The sequence below is a fragment of the Chamaea fasciata genome, unplaced genomic scaffold, assembly GCF_029207755.1.
Source record: "Chamaea fasciata isolate MVZ Bird 193981 ecotype frontalis unplaced genomic scaffold, bChaFas1.0.hap1 SCAF_6, whole genome shotgun sequence".
Classification (NCBI taxonomy): domain Eukaryota; kingdom Metazoa; phylum Chordata; class Aves; order Passeriformes; family Sylviidae; genus Chamaea; species Chamaea fasciata.
In genome coordinates this window covers 22672601-22690828 of record NW_027094091.1, presented here as the reverse complement: position 1 = coordinate 22690828, position 18228 = coordinate 22672601, and the positions used below count along the sequence as shown (strand labels likewise).

The window sequence follows — 18228 nt, the reverse complement described above, 5'->3', positions numbered from 1 at the left end:
GGAAGAGCTTCAGAAGCTCGTGTAGCACTGTGAATCATAAGCCACTGTCTCTAGAGTACAGTTGCCTGGGAAATAACAACTGGAGGTGACTTGTGTTCCTGTTAGGAAGCCTTGAGTAGTGCACATAAGAGATGGGGGTAATGCCAGTGAGTCTGTGTATGGATGTTACAGCACGTCATTCTGGATGAGAATTGTGCAACGTGACCAACGGACTCCACTGCTCTGAAATGCTTTTTATGGTGTTCCTAAAGTGCAGTCCCATGGTAACACTGCTTTACACGGCAAAAATCTGAATACAGCATCTGAAGAAAATCAGGATTTAATGCAAGGCAAGAAGTAGTATGATACAGAATGCATAAATTGGGTCTTACCCAAGACATACACAGACAAACTGTAAGTGCCAGGCAAGATGTAGGGGTTTTGTTCTGAGTATGTGTGTTCATGTTTTTGTGCAGCTAAAACTAGTCTGGTTCCAGGAATACAATAGCCAAGAATATTCCAAGTGAACAGAACACAAGTTTTTGACCAAGACTAGGTATTATAGGAGCAGTTAAGGGTGAGATTTTGTACTGGCCTAAAAGTTTACAGTTCTCATTTGAGGTTCTTGTAGTGCTACCATCTTGTTCAACAGCTAAACTTGAAATATAATTGTTAAACAATGAAGGAAGGCATAATGGAGATCTGATATAGGAATGCTGGAATCAAGCCAAAATTTCTGCTCCAAGCTGAACACCTGCAATAAGTTTACCACATTGTAGTAAAGAAGCAAAAATACTTGACGCTTTTTTAACGGAGGGGACACCAGTATTAATTATTCATCACGTAGGAAAAAATTTAAAACTGTTTTTAAATTGACAAAGCAAGTGTTCAGTTCACCTAAGGACTTGAAGTTACTGGAAGATGCAACAATTCTCTATGAATAACATTTAATTATGTTTCAGACAGTGTAGTAGATTGATGTGATACCAAAAAGACTATTCATTCTTTTAAAGTGTCTGTGTCAACTCTAAATCTTATTCCCAAAACTCAGTTGAATATTTTCCTGGTTGCAAGGATGATTAATGTTTCTTAAAATATTTTATAGCTGATTTGTGAAACAAACTTGACAGAATGATGTGATTGATATACAAAATGAAAAATGTCACTAAACATGAAACTTCAACTAAACAGAGCAATGAAACCTGTGCTGAATTACAAAAATGATGTTCGTGAGAATTTAGTGCTTTAACACATACTTATGGAATAACTGAATTGACAAAAGAAGTCAAATGCCTGTACAAGCAGAAATTTGTAACTTGGAAAAGAACTTCAGGCCTTGTCCTCAAACATGGTTTCAAAAAAAAACCAAAAAACAAAACAGGCAAAGACCCTCTCCAATCTATGAAGTCGAAGGATGACTTTCACTAGAATCCACAGCAAAACATGCAGATAGAAAACTTGTGTAGCTTCTGACACTTGGTACCAGACAGTTGTGTAAGAGAGCATGAGATCATACTGTGAACCACCCAGCAGCAACTCACAAGAGAATTTTAACATGATACAACATTGGACTGTTTCAAGAAGCATTCTTTTTCTCACTGTTATTCCAGTTTGACAATGGCTGTATGGCTCAGAGCTTTTTTTCTATATTTCTGGTGTTGATATGCTGAAAGGGCATCAACTTGGCAGAAACTAAAGTCATATTCTGTTAAATCTGCTCTGTAGCAGATGAAAATCAAAACCATTCTTTACAACAGGACCTCTAATAAAGGCAGGCAGCTGTTAAATGTGTGGGTATCCTGGAGTTGATGTTACAACCCTCTCGTCTGCTGCAGTGGAGGGAGTGTTGAATTTCCTTGCAATGGTTGATAACCTTTCCCTGCTCTAGTACTCAAGTGTACTTTAGCTGAAGCAGAGCATTTTTGGCTCAAAATAATACCTGGGCTTTCCATGACTAGCAATCAGACCTTTTAAGTTATTTTTTAACATGTATTAACATTGTTTATTAAAAAAAACCCCAGCCTTGCCTGTCTCTTTACCCTTACTAAGTATTCTTTGTAACAAAAGCTGTTCATCACTTCTTCCCCTTTGTTCCTCGTGGCTCACATTTCTCTTCCCCTCACACTGGTGAATGAGTGCATTCCTTCTTGGTTAAAGCTTTGTCTTCATAATGCTTTAATATTGCTGTACTTCATTTTGTGAAGTGTCAGCTGTGCATCACTGGCCTTAGGGGTATAATATTCATACAAGTTTCTCCTATATATTATCTTGCTAGGTAGCTGTCTTCCTTCTGTCACCTTGCTGAGTTGGTGTGTGCAGGGTTCACTCTCCTTCTACAGACTTCAGTAGTTTAAAAAAAAACTAGAGCCACTCATAGAATTAGCTGCATGATGAGAGTTTGGGGCCAGATAGCAAAGTCCTGGGATGTTTCCCAAATAACTTCACAAAGATACAGGTGAAGTTAGTTTAGAGATGGTATTTAATGTCCATAGCTGAGCACTAGGGAGAGACAATCACTGGGAGTATTGCTGTAAGGAGAGGCAAGTAGAGGTGTTAATGTACTTTATGCCACGTTTTTATTTCTGCTTGAGCTTAGTGTGGGATGCAGTGGATTTCATGTTTCACCCACAGTGTGGTTCACTTCTCTGCAGCCAGACTGTCTTGAGAGGCAGGTAACCAGACCCACCAAACACAACCACCGGGGTTTTAACTTTCCTTTAATGACAAGACAATAGCCATGCAGTAAGAGCACAGTCCAGAATAGCAGCAGTTCTGCATACTCAATACTAGAGAAGCATCTGTGCAGTTCAGTGGGGTTTGTTACAGCCATGTACATAAATTAGGGGCAGCTCCATTTTTACTCCTACACCAACTAATTTTCCAAATGGTTTAAATTAATGGTATCTACACGAGATTAATTGTCCTGCCAAAAAGGACATTTTGTTTTGTTTAGCTTGATACATTATCTATACCAAGGCTCACACTTGGAGACCTGCGAGCTCTGGAAAAGCTTTAGCTATCAGAATGGTACAGCTCATTTTCTCTGATGCAGGTGAGAGATACCATCTTTGGAAGGAGTATCGCTACACTTTCCCTAGCTCGGTTCAAGAAAGCCCTAATCTGGGGCATTAGCATGTTCAGAGTCTTTCTTTACAACTCCTACAGTTCCCAGAGCCCCTGCAAGCTTATGTTACATAATAGTAAACCAAAGTATCAGTACCTTTCAAATTACTATCAGCACCTTCACAAGTATTAACTGCAGCAATGCTGACTGTCCTAGGAGACCTAGAAATCTGCCCAGTCTTTGTTCCCAGGTGATGTTGATTTCTTCCACCTCAGTTCCATCACTCTTTCAAAACCGGTTCTATCTTCTGTCTTTTTCCTGAACGCTAGAAGTACTCTGTTGTTGTAGCCTTGCCAGGAGAAATGAGGTAAAATAATGTGTTTTGATGAGAAAAAATCGTTCTGGAAAGATAGTAAGTTTATTCATATAGCCACCATCTGTTCTTCTGCATTTCTGGAACTGAGTATAATTATGCACTGAGAAAAGGATTATTAAAACTGGCTGCTTCAAATGGGTTCACTCTCATTCTCAGATAGCTTTTGTCTTTCTTTTTTCTACTAAGTTCTTCAAGAAGAATTCACCTAATTAAAAGGAGAAAAAAAATAAAATTATTTGTAGGTATTTCAATAAAATAAGGCAAAAGAATGCATTCTTATTTAACATGAGTGCTCTATTCTACAATACAATTGTTTTTGCCAGTTATTTTATAGGAATTCAATCCTATACAACAGCATTTCCAATACATACAGCAGGAATCTAAAAACCCCTCAAAACTATAATCCAACATACAATCCCTCCACTCCCAAAATCCTGATTTTCCTTCTGTCCAGTTTTATGAAATAGCTCTGTTGCTTTGTGCATTACAACAGGCAAGAGTGAATTGATTTAATTAAAATTTAATTCCTGTTTCATAAAGTATCAGCAAGTTATAATGAAACCTGCTACAAATTTTGCTTGAGCTGGCATTAAAACAGACTGGGCAGCACAGTACCCCAGATGAGTCTTCTCTGCTCTTTCCTTAGGAAAAAAGCAGGATGTTGTACCTACACAACAGTTCCATTAATATCAGCTGCTACTTCATACCTAATGCTTTGTCAGAAAAAGCACTGCCATAAGTCTCTCTAATTATTTTTAAAGCGCTGTAAACAAATTCTGCCTAAAGCAACAAAATTGCATCACAAACAACCAAGGACCTCACTGAACCCAGAAGCATCCCAGAGACAGAACATGAAGGAAAACTTGAAAATTTGGTCCCTTGATCCTGCCTCACACATCAAGTATAGTACTGGAAAAAAACAATTAGGTTAATCAGCACTGCAATTGTACAAATACTAATTACTGTCATTGGATGACCTATAGGAAATACCATAAATAATTTTTAAAATACAGACAACCAAATGAGGTGTCCTTGAGCTAAGGTGAGCTTTGTTGCACATTACTTCACCATTTTAGTTCTGTATAATAAAATATTGCATCCTAAATAATCCAACACCTTTCAGTAATTTACCTGCTTTATAGGAAGAACGCACTAAAGGCCCACTAGCAGTGTAATGGAATCCAAGATCATTTCCTACTTTTTCCCAGTACTTAAACTTCTCAGGAGTTATGTACTCCTCGACCTGGGGGAAAAGAATTAATTTTGCTCAGGTATTAATGCAAAGGAAATTGCTATAGCTAGCATACAGTGAAATGAAATATAGTTATACTGCAAGTTCAAAATTTTCCAGTCCAAACCTTTCATCAATGAAATCACCAACTGTATTTTTGCTCCACTTTCTACCAAACAAATGTATTTTATGTGCTCTACATATTTAGCTGAAAAGTTCAGAATTTCATTTCTAGTTGTTGCTTTATCATTTTCTTCATTCTGTTTTTGAATGGTCCTTTTGAGCAAACCTTTTTTTCTCTCCAAGTTAGTGAAAAATCACAATAGTCCTACAAATCTCTTCACTAACAGTTAATTCAGTGAAACACAGGAACAGAACAGAGAGCAAATTTCTGGACAGATTGCAGAAGCAGAAAATGGTAAACTTCCCAGCTGAAGTGGCACCAATAAGGGAGAGCCTGTAAGACAGTGAAGGGGCACTGACTTGAGCAATTATGTTTGAGACATACACTGAAGTTCTTGTTTTCCAGAATCATGCCTCAGCTCCAGCTGTCTCCCTGGCTAACAGTAGAAACCAGCACTGGGAAGTCCGCAGAAGATGGAAGGGGTTAGATGGCTGAGGTCATTTTTAATGAAGAGCCCCTAACAGATAATCATTGTCAGGCTAAACAAGGAAGGAAATTTTTCCCAACAACTGCAGTTAGAGTAAGGATGACTGTGCAAGGTTCAGACCATAACTCTGCCTGTAAATTAAAGGCACTTTTACCTTTAGGTGACGTTTTGTTGGTTGCATATACTGTCCTAGGGTCAAACAATCTACATCTGCTTCCCGCAATACTGTAAAAACAAAATTCCTTGTTAGTGGCAGAAGGATCACAAGGGAAATCATGGATGTACTTGTCAAATTGAATCTGTAAGGAATAAGACAAAGTATTTCAGAAATTCAGTCATTTTAAACTAAACTTCGAGTTTTTAATGGAACTTGGAAAACATTTCCTGCACCAGCAAACTTATTCGCATGTACAGGCAAAGATGCTTACAACTGTTTTCCAACACAGTAAAATTCATACCTGTGAATTTTGGCATCTATTTCAACACCAACTTACATTTCATCGTGGAATATACTTGTTCGTCTGTCTCGCCTAGCCCCAGCATAATGGAGGTTTTGGAAATGACGCCGGGCTGGACTTCTTTGGCGTGTTTCAGCACACGTACGGACTGCTCAAAGTTGGCTCGGGGGTCGCGGACCTTCCTTCGCACATTTCCAGCACAAGGGGGAAAACCACGTGGAAGGGCACACAGAAGTTAGAGACGCCAGGACAGGCGCGTTCTGCCAATTTCTGCTCAGCGGCAAAGCAGAGCATTTTTGGCCGCAGTTGAACACCGCCGACGGGGCGGGCCCGCCTCAGGCGCCGCGGCCGGGCCCGGGCCCGGGCACCCCCCAGGCGGCACCGACCGCGGCCCGCGCCGCGCGCGCCCCCTGCCGGCAGCGCCGGGCTCGGCGGCGGCGCGCGCGGGGCAGGCCGGGAACGGGCCCGGCTCCGCTCCGCGCCCGGCCCCAGCCCGGCCCCCAGCCCGGCCCCGCTCCGCGCCCGGCCCCGCACCGCACCCGGCCCCGCTCCGCGCCCGGCCCCGCTCCGCGCCCGGCCCCAGCCCGGCCCCGCACCGCGCCCGGCCCCGCTCCGCGCCCGGCCCCAGCCCGGCCCCGCTCCGCGCCCGGCCCCTCATCCCGCACACCCAGAGCCACTGCTCACCTCTGCAGTTCCGGCACCGTCTCCACGTTGTGGGCATACACATCCAGCCCCGACAAGGCGACTTTCTCCACTGCTTTAAGGTCCCCTCGGAAATCGGGAGTTAGGCATTCCACCAGGATTTTTGGATTCCTGAAAACGAGAGACAAAAGAAACACACTTGTGGCATTTTGTGTCACTGTTGCTAAAGAACTCAAGGTAGCAAAAAAACCCCAAACCCCCATAACTGAAGACATGAAACTAATAAGCAAAGCAAACTTCACTCAGGATAATTCTAAACCAACAGGTTTCTGCAAACACTTTATAACACACTCATATTAAGTTAACCTGCAATAAAAACACGTTACAAAAATAATATAATAAACAGTGCACATGAGAGACTGTTGGAATTGTTTTTATATTTATTATTCGGCTTTTGCTGTATTTCAGCTCACATCAGTAAAACCAGAAATGTATTTTGTTTAAGATCTTAGCTCCAAAATACAGAGGAGCTGTAATTCTACTACTGGAATAAGAAGACTCTCAGTCTAGAATCTAGTCTTGGTGTCCAGGAGCCTGATTTCAGCTCAAAAAGGCAGGTGGGGAAAAACTGCAGGACCCCTTCAAGCTCCAAGATACACTGGATAAAGACTTAAATGAGGTCATACAGATGAATTCTGCAGGCAGACAAGTGTGCTGTCAAATTGCATACAGGGCACAGACATAGGGTGAAGGCAGCACCAGCCAGGGAAAGCAGGAAGGTACAATCACAGACTTGGAAATGGCCACTGAGGCAAAATGAAAAGCAGTTTGGTGACTGCTGAATGAGAAACCAGACTCTTTTGGTCACATGGTGACAGTGTTACCTAACTCGGGTGTGTATGAGCCCCAAGGTTCAGGGATGAAAATACCTCGGAAGAATGTATTCATTTCCTGGTAAACCAGCTGTCTGCTCAAAGAAAGAATCCAGTGCTTAGCTTTAAATAAGCCTGGGAAGAATTGGAAATGCATCCAAATTCAAAACAGTTTGAGGCCATTCTATGAGAAAGAAAGAAAGAAAAGAAAGAAAAGAAAAGAAAGAAAGGAAAGAAAGGAAAGAAAGGAAAGAAAGGAAAGAAAGGAAAGAAAGGAAAGAAAGGAAAGAAAGGAAGGAAAGGAAGGAAAGGAAGGAAAGGAAGGAAAGGAAGGAAAGGAAGGAAAGGAAGGAAAGGAAGGAAAGGAAGGAAAAGGGGCACAGACAGGCTAGAGGCAGACTTTTGTATTTGCATGGCCCCTGGAATAACGCAGCTACATGCAGTACCACATTTTAAAGTTTTAACAGTAACAGTAATACATCAATGACACACCTTTCTTTCAGATGCAAGACTGTCTTTGCAAAATGTTCCGCTCCACCATCAGGCAGATCTAGAAGCATTTCAATTATTCAGTTAATCTTTCTGTTCAAGAAATGTACTTACTTACTAGCAAAGATAAAAACTCCATCAGGTTCAAACCTTAAATGCAGAATAATAAAGCACCCAAACCCCAGTCTTATCTCACCACTTATTCCAAGGGCTTACAAAAGATATCCTACCAAGCCTCCGCCTGAAGTCTAAGTGATTGTCTAGGGCAGAGTTCAGATTCACCTGTCCTTAGGTTCCCTGTCTCTCTGAGCACAGAATGGCTTTACCTATTTATGATTCTGGTCTGAAAAACAGTTGTACAAAAATTGAGAAGTACATATTAGTGCTCTTTTAAGCCCCTTTGAAGCCAGTTGTCTTTCCATCATACTGAACAGTTTTTACAATGGCTTTCCTCACCGATATGGTGTCACCACAAGGGAGCTACTGCAAGGGAGCTACTTCCTACTTCCTCAGGAAAACACAACTTTCAGTTTTGTTATATATAATATATTCCAAGTTTAGTGTTTGGAAGGAAGTTCTGTAATGGTATCGCATATGAATGTTTGTCTTTTTGCTATCTAAGTAATAGAACATGATGTATGTATATGCATGCATTCTGCTAAAAATCAGTTATAAAATATTTAGCGTTGCAGCATTTACTGATGTTTATTAACAGCGTAATTTCTGTTGCGTTTCACCAGACATGGAGAAATACTAAGAATACGTAGGGACTGTTCCAAGTTCCAGCAGTTGTCTCCTATAAAACACGCCTGCTGGGCAGCTGTGCAGGTAAGTGTGCTGTGGGGCCCGTGTGCAGGCAGGGCACAGCCCTGAGGGGGGCCAGGCCATACGCACCGTCTCTGTCCACCGAGGTCAGCACCACGTAGTCCAGGCCCCACTGGGCGATGGCCCTGGCCGTGTTGTGCGGCTCCTGCGGGTCCAGCGGGGGCGGGCTCCTCGCGGTCTTCACTGAGCAGAACCTGCAGCCTCTGGTGCACGTGTCACCCATCAGCTGCAACATGAAAGACATTCCTGCCTTTACACAGTACATATCACTATGGGATACATAGCAGGGAAACAGCTGCATAAGCTACATTGGATAAATCCTTACAGTAAGCAAAAATAAAATTAGGACAGTGCTTTACTCCAAATTTATTGTGATAAACCCACTCTGTTACCGTAGAGATCCAACAATAGAGTACAAACAGCTCACACATTTAGAGAACACTTAAGAAAAGGTTAATGACTTACCATAATAGTAGCTGTTGCTGTGGCATATTCCCCACCTCCCCAGCATTCTCCAATGTTGGGACAACGTGCTTCTTCACATACCTGAAGGTGAAAGGCTGTACTGTACTTGGTTTTTCCATATTATTTTTGCAAATAATTATTATATTATTGATGGATTTTAATAGTAGCCTACAAACAAAACATAAGTCCTTCTGTGATAAATGAGGTTAACAGTTCCCTGCTGGTTTTAACAAGTCAGTAGAACAGATAGGAAGAGAACTCCTTCCTGATATGCACTACCATTATTTTCTCTACTTCCAAACTGCAAAAACTGCTCAGCCACATAACTGTCTTATTAATTAGCACAGCCCATCATTAGCATTAATATTTTAAATTTAAGATCTGATAAAATGTTCACAAAGTATGTGACTCATTAAAGCATGAACTTAGTCTGGAAAAAAAAAAACCCTCCATGCATTCCCACCACTTTTTACTATCTGGAAAGTACAATTAATAAAATCTGTACAGTTTCTTTTCATGAAAATCAAGTATGTAACTCTGAAATTGTGTGTGCTTCCATTAAAAACAGTTGCATATAGCATCTTCTAATCTCTGGTGATGTAAGTAGTAAATCCCAGTATTTAAAATCACAGTAGGAAAACCACTAAATCTGTTGGATTTACCCTTATTCTTTAGGGGCAAAGTACACAGCTAGCAAAAAGGATCAGCACTGGCCTTGGTTTCAGCACTGAAAATCATGCAAGACATGATTTCTACCGGTCCTCCACGGAGAAAAATAAAAAATCTGCCTTATTTCTACAAGAACATTTGGTTGGTGCCAGACTTACCGTATGAAGATTTAAACTTCTCAAGGTATTCTTTAGTTTATTGTAATTCTTTCCCATGGGAATCTTTGTTTTCAGCCATGGAGGAAGATGCAGCCTGAATAACACCAAGCAAACATAAAAATTAATGAACTACTTACATGGTAAATTTCATTAATAGATTTGTTTTAATTTGTTACAGATCCCAACAAGGAAAAATCCCTTGAAAACTGATGCAACTCAGCAACTAATATCATTCATGGCCAGATCAGACTTCTCTTCCCTCTTCATCATCATTCCAACACTCAAGCATAGCAATTGTTGTCATTGAAATATTTAAAACTGTTCACTATTTCAGAGGGATTGAACAGTGCCACACTGGAGACTGCAACAATTAATGGCAGCAGATATTGCACAGCTATCACAAAGTCTGATCATTCTATAACTGGAAATATGGGGGTTTAAACAATTTTTGAACTTAAGTCTTAATTTTTTGTTTTCTCTACCAGTAGTACTTTTTCAACACATCCACCTACTGATGTACATTTGTAATTTAATTACTGGCACTCAAGAAAATACCACCACATCTCCACGTTTTGTTATGGATTTGAAGTTACTGACACTTGTCCTTTCTTGAATAATCATTAAATTTGCAACACAGTCGGGCAGAATTTAATGAAGATACATAGCATACATTTTGTAGTTATTACTAAACGTGCAAGATTGTGCTGGGAAGCAAGTAAAGTTGTTTAAAATGTCTATTACCTTTCTCCTTTCTCACGCTTTAAATTGCCTTTATACTCAGCCCATGTGCTCTTGTCTGACAGATCTCCAGAGACAAAATCCTGCAAGTCTGGTCCATTTTGCAGGAACTCTTTCTTTTCCCCTGGCAAAGAACCTGACGTTCCATACTGGTTACACACATGGCTCCCTGACACCTAAAGTAAGCAAAATTGTAATTTATTTAGTAACAAACATGCTGGCATCATATACTAAACAACAATTTGCCCTTTTGCTGGTTAATGTATGCTTTGTGTAAGCATTTTCCCAACGGCTTTTAAGTTACATGCATAATTCTCTTTTTATTTTAAGCCACATGAAACAGACTTAACTATCATAACACCACATTAAATTATACAGTGCAACACAAAATTCCCCTGTACTCAGCACCGGTGAGGCCACACCTCGAATCCTATGTCCAGCTCTGGTCCCTCACTACAAGAAGATGCTGAGGTGCTGGAGGGTGTCCAGAGAAGGGCAACAGAGCTGGGGAAGGGTCTGGAGCACAAGGCTTGTGAGGAACAGCTGAGGGAGCTGGGGGTGTTTAACCTGGAGAAAAGGAGGCTCAGGGGGAACTGACTGGTCTCTACAATTGCCTGAAAGGAGGCTGCAGCCAGGTGGGGATTGGTTTATTCTCCCAGACAACCAGCGACAGGATGAGAGGACATGGTCTTAAACTGCACCAGGGGAGGCTTAGTTTGGACATCAGGAAGAATTTCCTCCCAAAAACAGTGATTAGACAGTGGAATGGCTGCCCAGAGCGGTGGTGGCGTCACCACAGCTCCCGGCCCGGGGAGGTGTTTAAGGAAAGACTGGATGTGGCACTCGGTGCGGTAGCGTAGTTGACCGGGTGGTGTTTGCTCACAGGGTGGACTCAGTTATCTGAGAGGTCTTTCCAACCTAACAGATTGCGTGAAATAACACTGCGTGGGTCACTCGGGTGTTTCGGGGCCGCAGGAAGCGGCGTTGCCATGGTTCCCGTGACTGCCGGGCGCTGTCCCTTGGGAGCGGGGCTGTGTCCTGGGGATGCGTGTGCCCGTGCGGGGCGGGGACGGTCCTTCCCGGGCTCTGCCCGCGGCCGCCCCGCGCCGTCCCGCGCCACCACCACAGACCCGTCCGGCACCGCGGTGCGCCCCGCGGGGTCTCCTCCTGCCCTGCCGTACCGCGCGCCCTCCGCCCGCCCGGCCCGTCCTGCTGCCGGCGGCCCCCGGGGCGCACGGCGCGACTCACCCGGGCCCGGCCCCGCGGCACCAGCAGCCCCCGGGCGGCGGCGGCCCCGCACCGGCCCCGCGGCAGCAGCAGCGACATGGCGACACCCAGCCCGATCGATGCGCTCGGCCGGCTCGGCTACTCTTGCCTATCGGACGGCTCCCCCGGCGTGATTGCGTCACTGGACCGGAGCGGCCACAAATACGCGATGACGTCACACGCTGTCTCTTTTGGCTCCGCGCTCTGCGAGGTGAGGCCGGGTGGCGCCGCCGGGACCGCCGGAGATCACCGGGATAATCCGGGAACATCCGCGGCGCGCAGCCCCCCAGCACCCGGCCCGCGCGCGGGCAGCCCCCCGGAGCGGCGCCGGGCCCCGCCGGCACCTCCTGTCCCGCAGCCCGCGCTATAGGGCCCCGGGTCGGCGCCTTCCCGGCAAGGCCCCGCTGAGGCCGCCGCGCCCCGCGGCGCTCCGGGCCCGGGCGGGGGCCGCCGGTGCGGGGAGCGGAGCCCGGCGCTGGCAGCGCGGGGGGGAGCGCCGAGTCGCGCGGGGGAGGAGCGGGCGGAGTCCCCGCGGGCGCAAGGCCGAGGGAGCCTCCAGCCTTTCTCGTTGTCTCCCGCAGGATGAAGACCATCCTCAGCAACCAGACCGTGGACATCCCCGAACAAGGTCAGTCCGCGCCGCGTTTGGGAGGCCCCGGCGGTGCCGCCCCCGCAGCCCGTAACGCGTGTCCGCCTTTGGTTCGCAGTTGGAGTTTCGCTGAAGGGCCGGACGGTCATTGTGAAGGGGCCCCGAGGAACCTTGCGGAGAGATTTTAATCACATCAATGTGGAGCTGTCCCTTCTGGGAAAGAAGCACAAGAAGGTGAGTGCTGCACAAGCTGCTTCGCTGCCCGGAGACACAGGGGAGCTTTACAGCTGGCTTAAAAACTTTCTGGTGGTGACCAAAAATGTTCAGCTGCGAGTGTATTGTTTGGTAGATTTTGCTTATTCCTGTGTTTCCTGAGAGAGAGGTTGGTCTGATGGAGGCATGGGGCCTCCTCGGGCACTGTGGGAGGGAACATATCGATTGCATTCTTCTGTAGTGACAGTTGCACGGAAAGGGGTTGATCATTGTATGCTGTTCTACAAACTGGTTCTTTTAGTGGGTAAAAAAGTTTATTGGATTTCCAGAAACTGCAAGTTACATTGGGAGAACGGATGTTCTGTAAATTAATGCACGAGTTCTCATATTGTCTCAAAAACACAAGAAAATATCGAGAGTGACTGATTTCAGCTACTGTTTCACAATGATTGAATGCTTCATTAAAACAGTGGATCAGCACATAGTGTTTCATTTAAGTTGATCGTGCATAGGCGGCAGACGTTAAAACAATATGTTTGGCAATTGCTAATACATTCTTTAGCTCAAGATTCCGTATTTATCTGCCCCAGCTCTTTTGAAGACTTGTTAGTGGCAGGACTTGAAGAAAACAAACATTTCTCACATGTCTCGGGCTTAGGATTTAAGGTGGGCCTTTAGTCTGTCAAAGAAACAAAACAGTTCTGTGGTTTTGGTTGGTGGGCTTTAAGTAGTTCATCTGAAAGTTTTACTCTTTGTTTTTCACAAAATTGTTGCTGGTTTTGAAGTGTAGCTGAAGGCTTTGTCACTGTGTTTTTTGATGCAGCTGCGTGTTGACAAGTGGTGGGGTAACAGAAAGGAGCTGGCAACAGTTCGGACAATTTGCAGCCATGTACAGAACATGATCAAGGGGGTCACTCTGGTGAGTTGTGTTTGGATCCAGGATAGGTGTTGCCCATTTTGTTACTTGCTGTGAGAGCCCTTTACTTTATGGAGGGAGAGCCTTTCTAAGCATCCAAGATGCAGCTTCTTCCTCCTTTTGCTTCTTGTCTTGCCTTGGCTGTCAGGCAAGTTCTGCAGGTGGAGGAAAGCACAAATGTCTCTGGGGCTCAGTGTCCTGCCCTTTATCAGCAGCTGTTGATACACCTTGCCTTTAGTTTCTCCTGTGAGCTCTGTGCATGTGTTGTGCCTTTTGGGCGTGTTCTGCTCTCAATATCCAGCTGTGTTCTGCATCCCAGGGCTTTCGCTACAAGATGAGATCGGTGTACGCGCACTTCCCCATCAACGTTGTCATTCAGGACAACGGCTCGCTGGTGGAGATCCGCAACTTCCTGGGAGAGAAGTACATTCGAAGGGTGCGGATGAGGCCAGGTGAGCATTTCTGGAGATGATTCTGCAGCTTTTAACTTGGCTTTCCAAGCTCTTCTCTTGGGCTCTGCCACTGAGAATGGGAGAGGAGGAATAATTGTTGGAGCAGCATGTGCTTGTCTGAATTTATGTAATCTTCTTATGATACCATTGCCATTGGATTTGTCATTAATAATGCCTCTGTAATTTGTCTTTACTAGTGAGAGCTAGCTGATAACCAGGCTGGAGTTAGTTACTGTAATACAGGGACTCCAGGATTTAGTTTAATCACTGGGAGATTTTAAGAGTGGTTTTTTTTATCGTTAGTAACCTGCAGGTGCTTAGTGTTAGATTTGTGTTTCTGTTTTAAAACATGCATGAGTTTCATACCACATCATAGTTTTGGTCTTTAAGGTGTTTAGTTTGAATTTGCCGATTATCTAGGAGCATGCACAATAAACTGAAAACCAGCCTCTTATTAGCTGTTATTACATCTTGCATACTTAGAGTTCTTGGAGTTTCTGTAAAATGTCTTAACAGAAAAGCTGGCACTTGATGGAACTTGTTACACTTCTGAAAGGGGGCAGAAAGCATGTCATAAACAGAGATATGTAAAAACCGTAGGAAAGGCTTCCCTTATCCATTTGTTTTTTTCTAATTCCATTTCTGGTGAGGGTAGGGACACCACCTTACCTATGGGTAAGGACATTTAATGTGACTGATGATATTTTGGGGTTGCTGTAGAGGAATACATCAGACTTTTCCCAAAACACTGGTAGATAGCAGTGCAGAGTTACAGGGTTTTTGATTTATTGTGGGATATTAAGGGTGGGTTTGATTACTCTACTTGATTTTTTTTAAGTCAGCATTTACAGTTAGTAAAATGCTGGCTTAAAAGCTGATAGCTGTTGATTAAATAGATCAAACTGTAAAAACTTCAAGTTTCCTGTTAGATTCTCAAATGCCCTCATGTTTACTCCTTGTGAGTATTTGCAATATTTCTGGTGTAAACACAGTACATGACATGGTGGGGGTGGGTGGTTTTTAATGGCTTTTGATTGGGGTGACTCCAGTTTTGTCTTAGTGAGCGCAAGCCTGTGGGAACTGGCACCACCTGGCTGACAGAGCTGTGCTGGCAAAAGCACTGGCTTGTACACAGTGTTGATGATTGAGGCTCTAATCTAATAATGGGTAGGCAGGAGTATCACTTTAGTAGCTTTCACTCCAGAGCATGGCTTGCACTAATCTTTAAATTTTGTAACTGTGTGAGGGAGGACAAACCCTGGAATGGATTTGAGAGACTCTGTTTAACAAAGTCATAGAAGTTAATTATTGTTTTGAGTACTACTGTCTAGATATGTAAATTGGGACAGGACATGAATATTGTTTCTTTAATACACTTAACACCTTCAACAGTGTGGATTATGTGTTTGCCTTTCCATAGGTGTTACCTGCGCAGTATCTCAAGCCCAGAAAGATGAGCTGATCCTTGAAGGGAATGATATTGAGTTGGTCTCCAATTCAGGTATGTGAAAGTAGATGTGTGGAAAATTACATGGAAACTTCTATCTTGAAGATGTCAGCTTAGCAAACCCTTTACCTCAAACCCTGTGGTAAAGAGCAGCCCAGATTTTTTTTTTTGCACTAGTCACTGTAATTGCTTTTCATAGTTCCTTACTCTGTTTCTGAGCTTAAAGATGTTTTTACATGTCTGCAGAACTTTCAAGTCAGTACTTACAGCCTTTTTGGCACTAAACTTTGCAGTTTTTCAGTTGTACGTGTGTACAGTAATGAAGTGCCACTGCCCTGAGTTGCCAAGATAAGCTCAAGGAAATGCATCCTATTTTCTTTAGACCTTACAGGATTTTAAGCTGCTAATTCCTATCTCCTGTTTGTTAGTTGAAATACTGGAGCATAAACAAAGGCTACAGTAAGTTGGCTTTGTGCTGATGGCCTCACTCTGTCTGCAGCTGCCTTGATCCAGCAAGCCACCACAGTCAAGAACAAGGATATCCGGAAGTTCTTGGATGGTATCTATGTCTCCGAGAAAGGAACAGTGCAGCAGGCAGATGAGTAAAACTCAGGTTGGTATTACCTTAATACACATTGTACATCTTCTGTGTAGAGATGGGGCCTTAACAAGATCTATCTGCTTCAACGGGGCTGTGGTTTAACAGCAGGGATGAAATTTTGTTTGTAACAGGTGTCATAAGATGCATCATAAAACTTGAATTTTGCTAGGTCTTTCAACTGCAGTTTTCCATCTTTCATCAACTTGGCATCTTGCTACTGTATGGAGAAGACCCGTCTCACCAATGCTGTACTCTGCACTGTGAATGCAAGCTGCAGTGCTGGATAAGAATTTAAAATCAGCTGATCTGGCCTGACAGACTGCTTTACAGCTATTTACAGAGAAGACCTCAGGCTAATGTTCCTCCTGGTTGGATACTGCCCTCACTAAAATGTGGACAGCACCCAATTTATATATAAAGGTCTTCTGAGCAGTTAGTATGTAAATGCTGGTAACCAGGTCAGTTTAACAAGGACAGCTATTTACATTGTCTATGGGCATTTGTTACTGAAGTTGAGTACAAGGATTTGGGGATAATTTAGGAATTTCAGCTGCTATAGGAATTGAGATGTTTCACCTGTGTGTGATTCCATACATAGTACAAAACACCTGTACAGGATGAGACAGTCTGACTTGCAAATAAATTCTATGTTGTGTGCCTTCAGAACCTAAGCTTGAGGCAGGAGGTTGATGCAATGTGTTTCATAAACCCATTGTTTTTTTAAAATCATCCTCCAGATACGAAACATTTGCAATCCTCCGAAAAAATAACTTTTTGTGCTGTTCCAAGTGCCATGAGAGATGGAACAACTTACTATGTTTGTTGAACAGTTGAGCTCTTGTGCTTGAAGGCATCTTTAAGTCATCTTTTCTGTGTAAAATCAAACAAATTCTTTGAGCTATTAATGTCTGTCTTGCATTAAAATCATCAGCTAAATTAACATCAAATGGTTATAAACTTTCACATTTGCACTGCTAAAACCTTTCTAAAAGCTCTTAATTTTTTATTTACAGATGTCTGGATTCTAATAGAAACTACCGTGAGACACTACCAGCAGTGCCTGCTGGTACAAGGTGTTTACCAGAGGTTTAATAAAATAAATTCTATTTCATATCTTGGGTTTGTTTGTTGTCGGTTTTTTTTTTTTTTTTTTCCTTAAAGAACTAAATGGTGATTGCATGATGGCTTTTGGAGCAGAGATTGCACACTGGGTCCACACTACCAATGTGTTTTCAAACCATCAGACTTCATTCAGACTGAAAGAATGTGCTCAGAGGCTGGTAGGGCAGTATGTAGGCTGTGCTACCATGATCTTTCTGTGACAAAGTCATGAAGTGGCATTTTTGAGTCACAGCATTAAGGAATAATAAAAGCATTTGTTGTCACAGAGGGGAGACGAGTGTTCTTTCACATCTTTTCTTAAGTCTCAGACTTGTGATGACAGAATCTGAAGTAGATGAAAAACAAAACTGAAATCGGTAGAACTAGATTTGTAAGACCTAAACTAAATACATAGGTAGAAGCAGTAATCTGAAAACATGAAGCTTTGTTTTTATTGCTCAATTAAGAAAACGAAGGACTTGGCCTCAAAGCTCAGAGTGTATTGCTGTTTCACTAGCAGTGATCTGTGTTATCTGAGGATACAGCTTTGTTTCTTCACTACTAATCTTGCCATGTAGCAACATCTAACTGTGAGGTTGTACTATTTCTGTGCAGTAGTAAAATCCACATTGTCACTTGCTCCACTCAGTTTGGAAAAAAATACATAAAATACAGGGATAGTGCAGAAACATACTTGGCAACAAGTTGCTAAAGCATCCCACACATGTTAAAAAAAATCCAAAAATTGCCCAAAAATCCATTTGTATAATGACAAGTGCAATTTACATTTATCACTCTATTGAGTGGGTTGTTACTATTCATTTAGATCTCTGCTAGTAAAAATTTTTACGGCTGCCCCATTTTGGAGATGAAAAATAGTGATTGTATATGGTTTTGGCTCCAGTTATATTTGCTTAAAACTACTTCACGCAATCTGTTAGGGATGTCTCTTGGTCAATAATGGAGCGAACTTGGTTTTGTTCTGTTAGGGGTATCTTCAGAAGTTAGCCTGGCACATTTCATTCCTGGTGTTGTATTTAGTTGAAGGTTTGTGGGGTTTAATAAC

At 43.1% G+C, this 18228-nt stretch overlaps 2 protein-coding genes across 2 annotated transcripts; one reads left to right on the top strand and one right to left on the bottom strand.

Annotated features, from left to right (window-relative positions):
• Positions 1-303: 303 nt before the first annotated feature.
• LIAS (lipoic acid synthetase) lies at positions 304-11924 on the bottom strand. The gene is made up of 11 exons (XM_066185630.1): positions 11826-11924; positions 10581-10753; positions 9840-9933; positions 9013-9093; positions 8617-8773; positions 7726-7783; positions 6404-6532; positions 5756-5901; positions 5416-5486; positions 4551-4662; positions 304-3624 (listed from the first exon to the last, which is right to left on the bottom strand). The coding sequence occupies exons 1-11, from the start codon at positions 11901-11903 to the stop codon at positions 3572-3574; spliced, it is 1152 nt and encodes a 383-aa protein (XP_066041727.1). The 5' UTR covers positions 11904-11924; the 3' UTR covers positions 304-3571.
• Positions 11925-12024: 100 nt separating this feature from the next.
• On the top strand, positions 12025-17174 carry RPL9 (ribosomal protein L9). Its single transcript, XM_066185629.1, has 8 exons — positions 12025-12054; positions 12425-12471; positions 12551-12666; positions 13469-13564; positions 13881-14013; positions 15434-15514; positions 15960-16073; positions 17075-17174. The coding sequence occupies exons 2-7, from the start codon at positions 12426-12428 to the stop codon at positions 16064-16066; spliced, it is 579 nt and encodes a 192-aa protein (XP_066041726.1). The 5' UTR covers positions 12025-12054; position 12425; the 3' UTR covers positions 16067-16073; positions 17075-17174.
• Positions 17175-18228: the final 1054 nt, after the last annotated feature.

What these genes read in the sequence shown, in the direction of transcription:
- LIAS (XM_066185630.1), bottom strand. Translation starts at nt 11,903, where the DNA reads ATGTCGCTGCTGCTGCCGCGGGGCCGGTGCGGGGCCGCCGCCGCCCGG. An exon ending in GAAGTTTAAATCTTCATACG is followed by an intron (nt 9,094 to 9,839) that starts GTAAGTCTGGCA and finishes TTTCACCTTCAG; the next exon opens with GTATGTGAAGAAGCACGTTG. An exon ending in GTCTTGCATCTGAAAGAAAG is followed by an intron (nt 6,533 to 7,725) that starts GTGTGTCATTGA and finishes TCTCGTTTTCAG; the next exon opens with GAATCCAAAAATCCTGGTGG.
- RPL9 (XM_066185629.1), top strand. Translation starts at nt 12,426, where the DNA reads ATGAAGACCATCCTCAGCAACCAGACCGTGGACATCCCCGAACAAG. An exon ending in CGTGGACATCCCCGAACAAG is followed by an intron (nt 12,472 to 12,550) that starts GTCAGTCCGCGC and finishes TTTGGTTCGCAG; the next exon opens with TTGGAGTTTCGCTGAAGGGC. An exon ending in TGAGTTGGTCTCCAATTCAG is followed by an intron (nt 15,515 to 15,959) that starts GTATGTGAAAGT and finishes CTCTGTCTGCAG; the next exon opens with CTGCCTTGATCCAGCAAGCC.